Consider the following 14,123-nt stretch of genomic DNA (forward strand, 5'->3'; position numbering starts at 1 on the left):
CGGTGTCTCAATAGGAAGGACTGACGAAAAGTGAAACACTTTATCCTGCAATAAAGACCAGAGCAAGACAGTTAAGCAGATTTGATGCCTTTCTAAGCTTCGTTATTTCTTTTAAGCGGAAATGAAACCTCTTTTAAACATGCGGAGCTTTCTGGTGGTCCTATCCAGCATCTTTAAGGGTGAGAGACATTTGTATTTTGAGCATATCAGTGTATTTTGTAAACTGTAAAGAACAAATGTGAGTGTAATTGGGTTCTTGAGTTAATAACAGTTTTGAAGTGCACCTATTATGCAAATATTACTTTTATAAGGGGTTTAGGCACTGTTGTGGGTCAGCAGTGTGTGAATATAAGCAGCTTCTAATGGTAAACACGCCCTAATTGTATTTGTTATAATCAGACTTGATAAAAACAGCACTTTGATTGACATTCTCCCTTTGTATGATGTCATAAGCGGGGAAAGCCCCGCCCACTGGTGACGATCTCTCCCTCATTACTATAAATATCCCTGAGTGAGAAGAAACCATTTTGGGATCTGCCACTATGCTGACACACAGGCATTTGTAGCTCCGCCCTCTTCTGAAAAAGAGTACAATCTTATTTGAATTTAAAGCGACAGTCACCAAAAGGGTTAGTTTCAGAGAGTTAGAAAACATTAGTAGTGTAAAAGAGGCTTAATAGGTCACCTTTAAAAATGTATATGTGCTTCATAACTGAGGCCTAACCATGTTAAATTAATTCTTCATTTCCAGTGGCGTCTTTGAATTTTGTCTCTGCTCCCGTTGGAGGAAGCGTCACATTTGAGTGTTCTCATTTTTTGGCTTTTTTGAGCACTAAATATTTCTGCAGAGACTCTTGTGCTGAGGAGAATATCCTCATTCAGTCGGAAACGGGAGAAAATCCCACTCGCAGGGGCAGATACAGTTTAAATGAGAAAGGCTCAGACTTTACTGTGACCATTGCGGATCTGCGGCTCTCAGACTCTGGCACTTATGTCTGTGCGGTGGAAAGACTTCTCAAAGACACGTACACATATCTGACTCTACATGTGACTGAGGGTAAGATGTTGATTTAATCTACTTTATTTGTTATTTATGAGTTCTGTGAGCTGTTGGTTTATGCCCCTGTTCCTGGCTTTTTGTAGTAAAAAAGCGCTGCTTGTATTTTTGTGAAGACTCTTACCTTAAGTTATTTAGTTAAAATGTATGTTCAGAGATATTGAAATCAAACTTTGAGGTATACCACTTATCAGAGATTGTCTTTTGTTTTGATTCCATATTGGAAAAGTGTAAAGATATACTTTGTAGTTACATTATGTTAACCGACAACTGGAAAACATGAAGAGTGAGCACTTGTTTTTTGAGCACTTACTTGGTGTTTTTACATTAATATTCACTCCAGTTCCAGCCGGTGTAACCAGACCAACTACAACAAGAACATGCACAGACAAAACAGGTACTTGCCATTCATCCATTTGAGTCAATTCCAAATATATCCATTATATTCAACTTTCCAAATATATCAATCCAGCCATAATCAACCCAACCCATCATTCTCATCTATTAAAATCAATTTCCAATCAACCAATCAATCATTTCTATCAATTTACATCCATTATAATACATCAAATCATCAATCCACATAAAGTACAACCAACTCTTCATTATATCTATTTCACTAAATTCCCCATCCATCCAACCAACCAATCATTCCCAACAATCCCAATCCATCTGTCCATCAATCCATAAAACCCTTTATTCACATCTATTCCAGTCAATTCCCATCCATCCATTCATCAATCCATCCAACCATTGATCATTCATCCATCAATCCATCAAACCCTTCAGTTCCATCTATTTCAGTCATTTCCCAATTCATCCATCATTCCCATGCATCTTAATTAATCTGTCCATCTATCCATAGTTCCAATCTAACCTAATTCATCAATTCACCCAACCAACTGTTCATTCCCATATATTCCAGTCAATTCACATTCAATCTAATTCATCTTTCTATCCATCCATCCATCCATCCATCCATCCATCCATCCATCCCATGTATCCTAATTCACCCATCCATCCAACAAACCCTTCATTCCCTACTATCCTAATCAATTCCTCTGTCCTTCCATTCATCCATCCATTCATCCATCAATCTATCTATATATCCCTTCATTCCCATCTTTTCCTGTCCATTTTCATTCATCCCAATTCCCCTTTCATCCACCCATCCATCCCAATTCACTTTTCGATCCATCCATCCATCCATCCATCCATCCATCCATCCCACTTTTCATTCCCATCTAGTCCAGTCAATTCCCAATGCATTCTGGATTCTCATTCTTGCTAATTCAATCCATCCATACATCAATTTAATCCATCCATCATTCGCATCCATCATTATTAGCCATCTACAGTCAATTCCCAGTCATACAAATTTGTGTATCCATCCATCCATCCATCCAACTTTTTATTTACATCGTCAATTCCTTAATTCATCCATGAATCCTATTCTTGCTAATTCAATCTATCAATACACCCATTCAATAAATCCATCATTCCCATCCATCTACAGTCAATTCCCAACCATACAAATTTGTCTATCCATCCATCCATCCATCCATCCTTCCATCCATTCATCTATCCCCCTTTATCCAACCATCCAACGTTTTATTCCCATCTAGTCCAGTTTATTCCCAATCCATCAATACATCCATCATTCCCATCCAACTAGTCAATTCCCAACCATACAAGTTTGTCTATCCCTCCATTCATTCATCCTTTCATCCATCCCCCTTTATCCAACCAGCAAACTTTTACTGCATCTAATCCAGTTTATTCCCAATCCATCCATACATTCATTCAGTCGATCCATCATTCCCATCCATCATTATCACCTATCTACAGTCAATTCCTAGCCATACAAATTCATTCATCCATCCATCCATCCATCCATCCCAGTCAACCCCCATCCATGCATTCATCCATCTATACCAACTCATCATTTCAATCTGTTACATACAATTCCCATCTAAACTCATCTAAACGCATGCATCTATTCATCTACATTTCTCAATAGAGAATAAAGAAACACTAGAGATGAGGTCGTCGACTCCACCCAGTTCACCAGAAACAATGCGCAGATCAGCACTCTCTGGTAAATAAGACTCACGCAGCTTTAGACGATTATTTTGCAGATAAACAGTTCAACAATAAAAGAACGATATGTTTAACCAGGTGTTCATTTCTCTCCACAGATCCTCTTCTTTATGTGGGAGCAGGTCTTGGTGTTCTCCTGCTGATTTTCACAGCTGCCTTCTTCATATTGATCAGACTAAAGTATAAGCAGAGCAGATGCTTTTCCAGTGTAACATCGCCAACACATGAGCCTGAATATGCCAATTATACCACAGCGAACTTCACTGCGCAACCAGACAGTCTGAACTATTCCTCTGTGGTGTTCCTCAAAAAAACTGAGTGCAAAGTGGAGAACAGTGAGAATAATCCAGCAGAAACACATTATACATCTGTTCAGTCGAAAACCACCGATCAAGACTCAGTCATCTACTCCACAGTGTCTGCAGTTTAGCTCACTCACAGGTTTACCTTTAGTTTATGGTTTAAATGCTATTCATTCATTCATTCATTCATTTTCTTTTCAGCTTAGTCCCTTTATTAATCAAGGGTCACCACAGCAGAATGAACCGCCAACCTATCTAGCAGCGGATGCCCTTCCACATGCAGCCCATCACTGGGAAACACCCATGCACTCTCATTCACACACATAGACTACAGACAATTTTGCTTAGCCAATTCTACTATTGATATATATATATATATATATATATATATATATATATATATATATATATATATATATATTTGGACTGTGTAGGAAACCGGAGCACCCGGAGGAAACCAACGCCAACGCGAGGAAAACAACCAAACTCCACACAGAAACGCCAACTGACCCAGCCGAGCCTCAAACCAGCGACTTCCTTGCTGTGAGGCGACCCATTGCACACATTGTGTCACCTGTTATTCTTTACCTGATATTATGCATATTAAAAACTGTTCCCCATGTGCATTAGAATCATAGTTTATGTATACAATTTTTTATATAACTTTACCATGGTTTATAGAAGACACACACTAAATGTTAATCATCGCACCAGTACACATTACACATTACACATTTTATTTTAAAGTTGCAAGAGCCAAAATTAGAGTACGCGTTTATTTCGGGGGAAAAAAACACAATAAAAATAATGAGGAACACATTAAAAATGTTTATTGTATTTTCTGCAATGAAATACAAGACAAAGTAAATTTAGAAATCACTACTTTCCATCTTGGGCTGTGTATATACAGTTAAACTCAGAATTATTAGCCCCCCGTTTATTTTTTCCACAATTTCTGTTTAACAGGAACAATTTTTTCGACAGTAAGTAATATTTGACTAGATATTCTTCAAGACACTTCTATACGGCTTAAAGTGACATTTAAAGGCTTAACTAGGTTAATTAGGCAGGTTAGGGTAATTAGGCAAGTTATTGTATAATGATGGTTTGTTCTGTAGACTATCGGAAAAAAATATATATAGCTTAAAGGGGCTAATAATTTTGACCTTAAAATAGTGTTTAAAAAATTAAAAACTGCTTTTATTCTAGCCAAAATAAAACAAATAAGACTTTCTCCAGAAGAAAAAAATATTATCTGACATACTGTAAACATTTCCTTGCTCTGTTAAACATTATTTAGGAAATATTTTAAAAAGTAAAGAAAATTCAAAGGGGAGCTATTATTTCTATATATGTTATTATTTATATAAAAACACTTTTGTAAATTTATGTAGACCTCAGACTGGGTAATGAAATTTTTTACACCAAGAATAAAGCTGAATGTTTGTCAGATTATGAGTCGAGACATATTAGCAGTTTCACAGATGGAGGAAAATGTTTGTGTGCTAAATAAAAATAAATTCTAAGGTCAATTTGGGTAAGTGTCTTAATGCAAGATTTAAATCCAATACATTTTATTCCAAAAATAAAATAAAAAGGCAGTTCATGCAAAACACACCTGAGTTGACCCAACAAAATGTTCTCAAATAAAGTTCACAAAAAAGCTTATTCATTGAATAACTTTCATTTTTATTTAACTCTAATTTTATTTAACTAACTCTGTAGCTTAATTTGACAAGGCTTGCTTTATAGTTTTAAATGTCTGTCTAATATTGTTAATGAGTTATTATGTGTATTGTGTCCATGCAACAAAACAATAAAAGTATGATAAAACTTTAAAAGTTTCCCCCATATTACAATGAAATCTGTTTATGATTAAGCAGAAAACATCATGGCTATTATACAATTTTCCAGAATTTTGTAGAAAACATCCACTAAAATATTATTCAATACTACTAGTGTACATTGTAAAAAAATCCTACATGAGAGACTACTGGAAAACTCACACTTTGACATTTTATTGTGGTTTAAAACATTAGTCAGTTGTATTTTAAATGTTACTGTGTGCATATAAACACTTTTGGTAATTGATTTAGATGTTTTTAGCTGAATGACCTACAGATTGTAAGTCAAGACAACGTCAGCTGGTTTGTAATGTTTAGGATATAAAAAAGTTAAGATATTACAAGCCATTCATTCATTCATTCATTCTCCTTCTGCTTAGTCCATTAATTCATAAGAGGTCACCACAGCGAAATGAACCACCAACTATTCTAGCATGTTTTACCCTTCGAATGTCCTTCCAGCTGCAACCAAGTACTGGGAAACACCCATACATTCATTCACACACATACTCTACAGCCAGTTTAGTAAATCAATTCCCCTATAGCGCATGTGTTTGGACTGTGGGGGAAACAGGAGCACCCGGAAGCAACCCACGGCAACTCAGGGAGAACATGCAAACTCCACACAGAAATAACAACTGACCCTGCCAGGGCTCAAACCAGCAAGCTTCTAGCTGTGAGGTGACAGTGCTTTGCAATGAGCCACTGTGTTGCCCTTTAAAGCCATACTTAGTTTTACTTTTGCTGATAAAAAGTCTTTCAGTTTGGGAATCTGTCCATACAGTTAAGTTTCACAGGAGGCAGAGAGTGAAATGAGGAAGAAGACTGATGCTGCTGCTTGTTATTAGAGCTATTTTTGGCATTTATAGTTGCTGATGTTTTGTTTATGCACAGTAAACTTTAAACATAGAGGCATTTTGGATGTTGTAATGAAAACAGGGAAGGAGAAGTTGGGCATTGCACCATCTGCTTCAGAACAGAAGATAAAGAAGGAGAGGCGCTTTTCAATCTTGACAGGTTTAACTTAGTCAAAAGTGTGTAAATCTGCAGCATGTGGAGTTTTCTGCCTCTCCTCTGGTCCTGGATCAGTATCGGTGGGTTTAGGACTTTTATTTTAATTTTTTTATTTACCAATCTCAGATTTCACAATCATCACTGACTGTTTCTGAATCCATTAATGTGCTAATCTAACAATGTAACGTTCGCTGTTTGTGTTTTCAGCTGGTGTCGCAAGTGTTCCAGATAAACTTTCCGGACACAGAGGACAGAGATTTGACATTAAATGTAGATATAATTCAGGATATGAGTCGAACGTCAAATATTTTTGTAAGGGCAAGTGCCATTATGGAAATAAAGAGATTATAGCCCATTCAGGAACTCCAGCAAAAGACGAGAGATTCTCTCTGACTGACGATACCACAAACAACGTTTTCACCATCACCATCACTGATCTGAGAACAGAGGATGCAGGAACATACTGGTGTGCTGTGGAGAGGGTTTTGTTACCGGATGTCTACTCAGAGATTGAGTTGCTGGTTGAACAGGGTAAGTGTTCATGATGCCTTATTTTACACTCTCAGAAGTAAACATGCAAAAGCTGTCAGTGGAATGGTACACATTAGACCAGGGGTGCTCAATCCTGTTCCTGGAGATCTACCCTCCTGCAGATTTCAGTTGCTATCCATGTCAACACCTGAACCAATTAATTAGGACCTGAACAGCACTTGATAATTACAGGCAGGTGTGTTTGATATGGGTAGAAACTGAAATCTGCAGGAAGGTAGATCTCCAGGAACAGGATTGAGCACCCCTGCATTACACCATCCATAAAATATACTATATAAAAAAAGTAATTTTTACAACCTAACGGATCCATATTGCATCTGAAAGTAATGTATTACTACCTAAAGCATCCACATTGTTCATAAAAGTAATGTATCAGTACACAAAGGATCCGTATTGCTAAAGCTATATTAGTACCCAAGGGGTCTATATTGTACCTCAAAGTTACAGTAAACATTAGTACCTAAGGGTCCATATTGGTACCTTAAAGTTACATATTAGCACATCAAGGTATCAATGTTTTAACCATCATCCTGTTTTTAATAATGAATCTGTATCTTTTAGAAGATGCACAAACTCCTTTACCACAAAGATCCAGATCTGACTCGGGTAAATGACAAAGTCTCAAAACTATTTCTCATGTTGACATTAATTCAATTCTGTGGACCAATTGACTTTGTCTTGTGTATTGTCAGATTCAATCATTGCCATCGTATCTTCAGGAGTTTCGGTTTTGCTTCTGACCGGTGCTGTTTTATTTACTGTGATCATACAAAAGAAAAAGAAGACTTGTGGTAATTTTAAACTTTAACTTTTAATATTACATTTATTTATTTATTTATTTATTTATTTATTTATTTATTTATTTATTTATTTATTTATTTATTATTTGTTATTTTATTATTTGAAATGTCATGTATTATTATTATTATTACTATTATTATTATTATTAATATCATTATTATTTTACAATTATTCGTTTGTACTATTATTATTATATTATAATATTATTTTTTATTATTAGAATTATTATTTTATTTTAAAAATGTGTAATATTTATTTATTATAATTATTAATAATATTTATATTATATGATTTTATTTGCATTATAAATATTAATTTTTTATTATGTATTTATTATTATTATTATTATTATTATTATTATTATTATTATTATTATTAATTAATCTCATTACTATATTATTATTATTTGTTTTTATTATTAATATTATTTTTATTTTATTATTATTGTTTTTTTATTTGTAATATTATTATTAGTTTTTATTATTTATTATTATTATTATTACTATTATTAAATTCATTATTTTTAATATTTGTTTATTATTAATATTATTTTATTATTATTATTACTGTTTTATTTATATTTGTATTTTTTAAATTTGCATTAATTATATATATTTTATTAATACTACTAATAATAATAATACGTATTAATGTCATCACTATTTTATTATTATTTGTTTGTATTTATTATTATCATTTTATATAATTTAATTTTTACGATTTGTAATATTAACATTTATTATTTTTGTTTTATATTGATGTATTTATTATTGTTATTATTATTATTATTATTATTATTATTATTAGTAGTAGTAGTAGTAGTATTTATTTAATTATTATTTTATTATTATTTGATTGTATTGTTATTGTTATTTTATTAATATTATAATTTTTTATTTGTAATATTTATTTTGTTCATTTATATATTTATTTATGTATTTATTATTATTATTATTATTATTATTATTATTATTATTATTATTATTATTATTATTATTATGCGTCTGTCTTCAGTGGTATTGCTGTTAAAGAATAAATACTGCATTTTTAAAGCTAATTATAATTATTATTATTGACCACACAGGTCTGGTGTCCTCCACCACTGAAGCTCTTGATCTGACATTAAGAAATGGAGAAGATGTGAGTCACGACCATCTAAAATTAAACTTGTCCATCATTTGCACCATGAATTTTTTCTTAAGCAAAAGTCAAAGTTCATTTCATTGCCCAATGCTGATTCTGAAGTATTTGTTTCCCTTTTTTATCTTTAATTTACAGAACGAATATGAGAAAGAAAACCCAACAGTGCTGCCAAACCCACACACAGCTCAAAGTGTAAACCGTTCAGCAGAAAACAGCCTTCCCAGAGCAGAAAACACACACGTTTTCTATATCAACACTCCAGATCAGATGTACACGGAGCTGAACACCAGACAGACTGACCTGTATCACAGTCTTACCACTGATTCTGCTCAACACGAGTCCATCTATCACAGTATTTGACCAAAAAAAAAAATAAATAAAATACAAAAGACTGACCGCTGAAGTCATTCATTTTCTTTTCAGCTTAGTCCCTTTATTACCCAGGCGTAGCACACAGCCAGAGCTCGAACCAGTGACTTCTTTGCTGTGAGGCAACCGTGCTACCCACTGAGCCATTTTATTTTTATTAAAGAGTAAAATATGAAGAAATTATTTTGTTTACTAGCACTGTTGCTTGTAATGTATTACCTGCAGCAGGGGTGTCAAACTCAGTTCCTGGAGGGCCGCAGCCCTGCACAGTTTAGTTCTAACCCTGCTCCAACACACTTACCTGTAGGTTTCAAACAATCCTGAAGGACTCAATTAGTTTGATCAGGTGTGTTTAATTAGGTTTGGAACTAAACTGTGCAGAGCTGCGGCCCTCCAGGAATTGAGTTTGACATCCCTGATCTACAGTATTTTTAGAAGAGAAGTGAACAAATGGATGCTTTCTCATTGATGTTGACACTTTTTTATTCATGTTTTTGGTCATAGAATGGGTCAATATAGGATTAAAGTTATATATCAGCACCTAAAGAGCCCATATTAGTATCTTAAACTGATATATTTCGTACCAAACAATAAAAAAAGGCCATACATGTCAGGGGCGCCCCCAAGGGGTGGCCAGGGACTCCAGTGGCCACCCTATTATGATTTAGTTGTTGATATTAATAGATAAATTAATAAATAAAATGCAGCCACTAAATTACTGTGGATTGAGCAGCGCCACTGGTGTAGCTGATTCACTGAGATTGCACACTATTTATTATTAAGAAATTATTATTTTGAAATGAAAATGTTGTGTTTGATTTGATTTATTTATTTTCGATCAAAAATATCATATGTAAAATATCATAAAAAATAAATACATTTCAACATGGTCGAAAATGGAGTGGGTTGAAGCACAAGCTTATTATTTCCCCACCCCATTACCACATACTTCATTCGTCTATCACTTAAACTTATTTCTTCTTTTACTCATCTCTTTTTTTTTTTACATGAGACTTATTTTATCCTTTTGGCATCTTTGACATATTATATGTTTAAATCCATTTGTACCATTTTGTAACATAGACCCAAAGAAGAAATAAAAACAAACATATACTGCAAATAGCCATTAATTAAAGTTTCATCATAGCTTTCTCATTTGATCCCTTTTCAATCACCTTCATCAATATATTCCTTTAATAATATATATTTATACAACTTTTTAAACTGATTATTATGCTGACATTGTTTGAGAGTCTGATCCAGACTGTTCCATAATTTCACACCACAGACAGACAAACACAAACATTTTATCTCATTGAAAACCACAAATGCAAAATAAATAAATAAAATAAAATAAAATAAAATAATAATAATAAATAAATAAATAAATAAATAAAAGATGCATTCTGAAATCAGCTTCTCAGAATCAAGTTTATTTAGCAACTCAATTGTTTTGCTGGTTTGTTTTAATTAATTCATTAATCTTTATTAATTTTAGACATTGCATATACTGTTGTACAATAAAAATATGTAATTTTTAACTATTTATTTATTTATTTTTTGCAATTTTGGTTTACACATGTACTCACTGAATTATTTCAAGGAATAAATTACAATGTTCATTAATTAATATTCCATTTACGAGAAACAAAACATAACATTTCTCATTATTCACAATATATACACAATTCAGTATTGTTTTGTGTGCCACCCCAAGATTTGGAGAATTTTAAGAAAATTTTCTGGGGGCGCCACTTATACATGTACCTTTAACCTATTGATCTTTATAGCACTTCTACTTATATTGACTTTATTCCTCTTCTATGGAAGTCAAATAGAGGTAAAGTTGGTTTTATATATTCGCACATTCAGACTTTCCCCTTAATAATACAATTTCATAAAAGTAATATTTGCAAACTCTAAATAGCAAAATTATATTAGCAGCCAATGACAATCAAAGTACAACATTGTTCACAGTCAAATAAACAGTGTTAATGTTGTTTTCAAGTCATACTTGCATGCTAATTCAAATCGAATATTCAAAGTAACATAGTAAACAATATAGAGACTTCTAAATGAACGAATGTGCGAATATAAAACCAACTTTACCTCTATGGAAGTCAACAGGTTCCAGTAAATCTCCTTTGTGGTAATTTGCATGGAAACACATGGAAGAGATGAACTTCATAGAAAAAAATTACTTTAAGAAAAAATCTTTATTTAAGGGTAAATAGGAAAATTATAATTTTTAAAATAATAGAAAGAAATATTAAATTACTAAAATTAAGAGAAAATATTTTGGTATACTACAGTAGCACCATTGCTTGTAATGTATTACCTGGGAGCATTAAAGAGATTTACAGGCTTTTAAAAGTGAAGCAAGGCAAAAGTATTTTTGTTTTATCATTGATGTTAAGAATATTTGTCACAAAATAGGTTTGAAAAATAATTGGTGAAAGTTCCGAGTGCAGCTTTTACTTGACAAAGTGATCCAGGTGATGCGATGCAATGCACCATTACCAAAACTTGACAAACACTAGAACAAGCAAGCGACAAATATAACAAAACCACAGTGACTCACCACAGATGAGCAGAAGCAGCACAATACAGAAGCAACAAAAGCAAACAAACATATGAGAGCGACTTCAATAGACACAGAGCCAAGTAAGACACAGCTGATATCAACAGACAATCAAGGAAGCAAAGCAGCATGGCTGTTAGAGGTCACAGAAAGTGCATATGCAGTGCTCTCTAGTGGCCCATATGAGCACTGCAGCCTAGTGTTGTGACTGACACTCGCTGTCATGACTTTTTGGACATATATTTTTACAGTTTTAATGCATATTCATGCCAGAATCATTCCAGTAACAGTCTAATCCATGGTAATTTATGCTAGACTGGCATGTATTAGGCTTTTAAAGGATTACATTGTTGACTGCAGGGATCTTAAACATTCTTCTAGCCAACATTTGATATGTACTAAAGAAATTACTTCTAACAGGCTTTTTCTAGAGTGATAAAGTTTGTCCTCAATCTTTAATATCTAGTTATCATTTATTATACATCATATATCAGGTCAGAGATGATGTGTTTGCTACTTCAGCTTTGTGCAATCTGCATTAAAGTCAACACAAAGCGTTTACATTCTCACCACTTTTCATTTGGCAGAAGGAAACACTTTTGATGTCTCACTGATGTATGAAGCAAGCCTAGTTACACCCTGATTATCATAAACAGGGAAGAACATTGCATTATGCAATCTACTGTAGGACACATGTAAGAAAGACTTTTACATTTGTCAAAGCGTGTATGAAGAGAAAGGCTTCAGCATGTGCGTCAGTCTGCTGCTGTTTTCCAGCATCTGCACAGGTCAGTTTAAGACTTTTGATTTCTTTAGATAATATTATTCTGGCTTGATTATATCTTATGCTGATAATATGATCTGTGTTTTCAGCAGTTGTTGGAGCAGTTACAGTTTCTGGATACAGAGGAGAGACACTGGACATCAGATGCTCATATCTGGAACTGTCTGGAACTGAATATCCAAAGTTTTTTTGCAAAGGCAAGTGTTATTTTGGATTTGAAAGCGTCATAGTTGGATCAGGATCTCCAGCAAAAGACCAGAGATTCTCTGTGAATGACGATAAGACAAACAGAGTTTTCACCGTCACCATCACTGACCTGAGAACAGAGGATGCAGGACAATACTGGTGTGCTGTGGAGGATGGAGGGCTTTTTCGTCGTGCCTTTATGGAGATTTTGGTGGACGTTCATCGTGGTAAGTGAACAATATTGTATAAAAGGAAAAACATCAGCATGCACACGTTACAAACAATTAAGGAAGGAGCTTGATCAAGCCTAAAACAATGGAAAAATCAGCACAATGCCACTTTAGCTCTGAAGAATCTAACTACGGTCTGAGAATCCTTGTAGCAAGCATATGTGTGTGCTGTTTCAAGAAATAAACCATCCATTTGTTTTATTTTCATTTGGATTTATTCATTTATTCTTCATTTAATAATTTTATTTAATCACATGATAATTAGTCATTTCTATAGTTATCATTATATGTAATTATATATATATATATATATATATATATATATATATATATATATATATATATATATATATATATATATATATATATATATATATATATGTGTGTGTGTGTGTGTGTGTGTGTATGTGTATGTATAAATATATATATATATATATATATATATATATATATATATATATATATATATATATATATAAATATAAATATATATATATATATATAAATATATATATATATATATATATATATATATATATATATATATATATATATATATATTATTGATCAGTTAATGATTTAATTATTATTATTATTGATTATTAGTTATCATTATATGTAACTATATATATATATATATATATATATATATATATATATATATATATATATATATATATATATATATATATATATATAATTATATTATGTTTTATTGATCAGTAGTTAATGATTGAATTATTATTATTAATTATTTGTCATGTTATAGTTTTTATATTGTAGTATTATCATTTTCTTATAATTATTGCTTAATTGATAATAAATAAATAACCAAGATCTGTCATGACTGTCAGTGACCACCTGAGGACGCTGTAGTTCAACGGACACTGAGTAGGAACTACAGCGCTTAAAAACTACAAATCCATACATACCACGCGCATACACCCGGAACACCTATACTGATCTGCCATCAAAGCTGTGTCTGTTTTCCGTTGATTATCTGGACTATATATTCTATCATTCCACCACTGTTTGTCATCGCGTCGTTTGTCTTTCTTGTCTCCTCGATCTAGTAAGTCTGGTTTTTTCGAGTTTGTTGTTCCTGATTTTGTTCTTGTATCTTGGTAAAGTCTAGTTCGTTTTTATCTGTCTTAGTTTCT

General features: G+C 32.8%; 3 protein-coding genes across 3 annotated transcripts in view; 2 read left to right on the forward strand and 1 right to left on the reverse strand.

Annotated features, from left to right (window-relative positions):
* The window catches only part of sc:d0284, a 39,937-nt gene extending 28,093 nt beyond the window's left edge, over nucleotides 1–11,844 (reverse strand). The window contains exon 1 of the mRNA XM_087234889.1: nucleotides 11,764–11,844. The gene's annotated coding sequence lies outside the window, so the exon portion shown is untranslated. The remainder of the gene's footprint in view (nucleotides 1–11,763) is intronic.
* Nucleotides 5–9,208, forward strand: LOC101885706 (uncharacterized). Its single transcript, XM_087238380.1, has 11 exons — nucleotides 5–179; nucleotides 752–1,057; nucleotides 1,401–1,454; nucleotides 3,078–3,155; nucleotides 3,256–3,581; nucleotides 6,248–6,320; nucleotides 6,525–6,848; nucleotides 7,431–7,475; nucleotides 7,562–7,660; nucleotides 8,755–8,810; nucleotides 8,949–9,208. The coding sequence occupies exons 1-11, from the start codon at nucleotides 122–124 to the stop codon at nucleotides 9,171–9,173; spliced, it is 1,644 nt and encodes a 547-aa protein (XP_087094506.1). The 5' UTR covers nucleotides 5–121; the 3' UTR covers nucleotides 9,174–9,208.
* A 667-nt stretch (nucleotides 11,845–12,511) lies between the features above and the next one.
* LOC147847089 (CMRF35-like molecule 1) lies at nucleotides 12,512–12,968 on the forward strand. The gene is made up of 2 exons (XM_087238381.1): nucleotides 12,512–12,551; nucleotides 12,637–12,968. Exons 1-2 carry the CDS (start codon nucleotides 12,512–12,514, stop codon nucleotides 12,966–12,968), a joined length of 372 nt encoding a protein of 123 aa, XP_087094507.1.
* Nucleotides 12,969–14,123: the final 1,155 nt, after the last annotated feature.

This window comes from Danio rerio, chromosome 1 (genome assembly GCF_052040795.2).
Source record: "Danio rerio strain M-AB ecotype USA chromosome 1, GRCz13ab, whole genome shotgun sequence".
NCBI classification, from domain to species: Eukaryota; Metazoa; Chordata; class Actinopteri; order Cypriniformes; family Danionidae; genus Danio; species Danio rerio.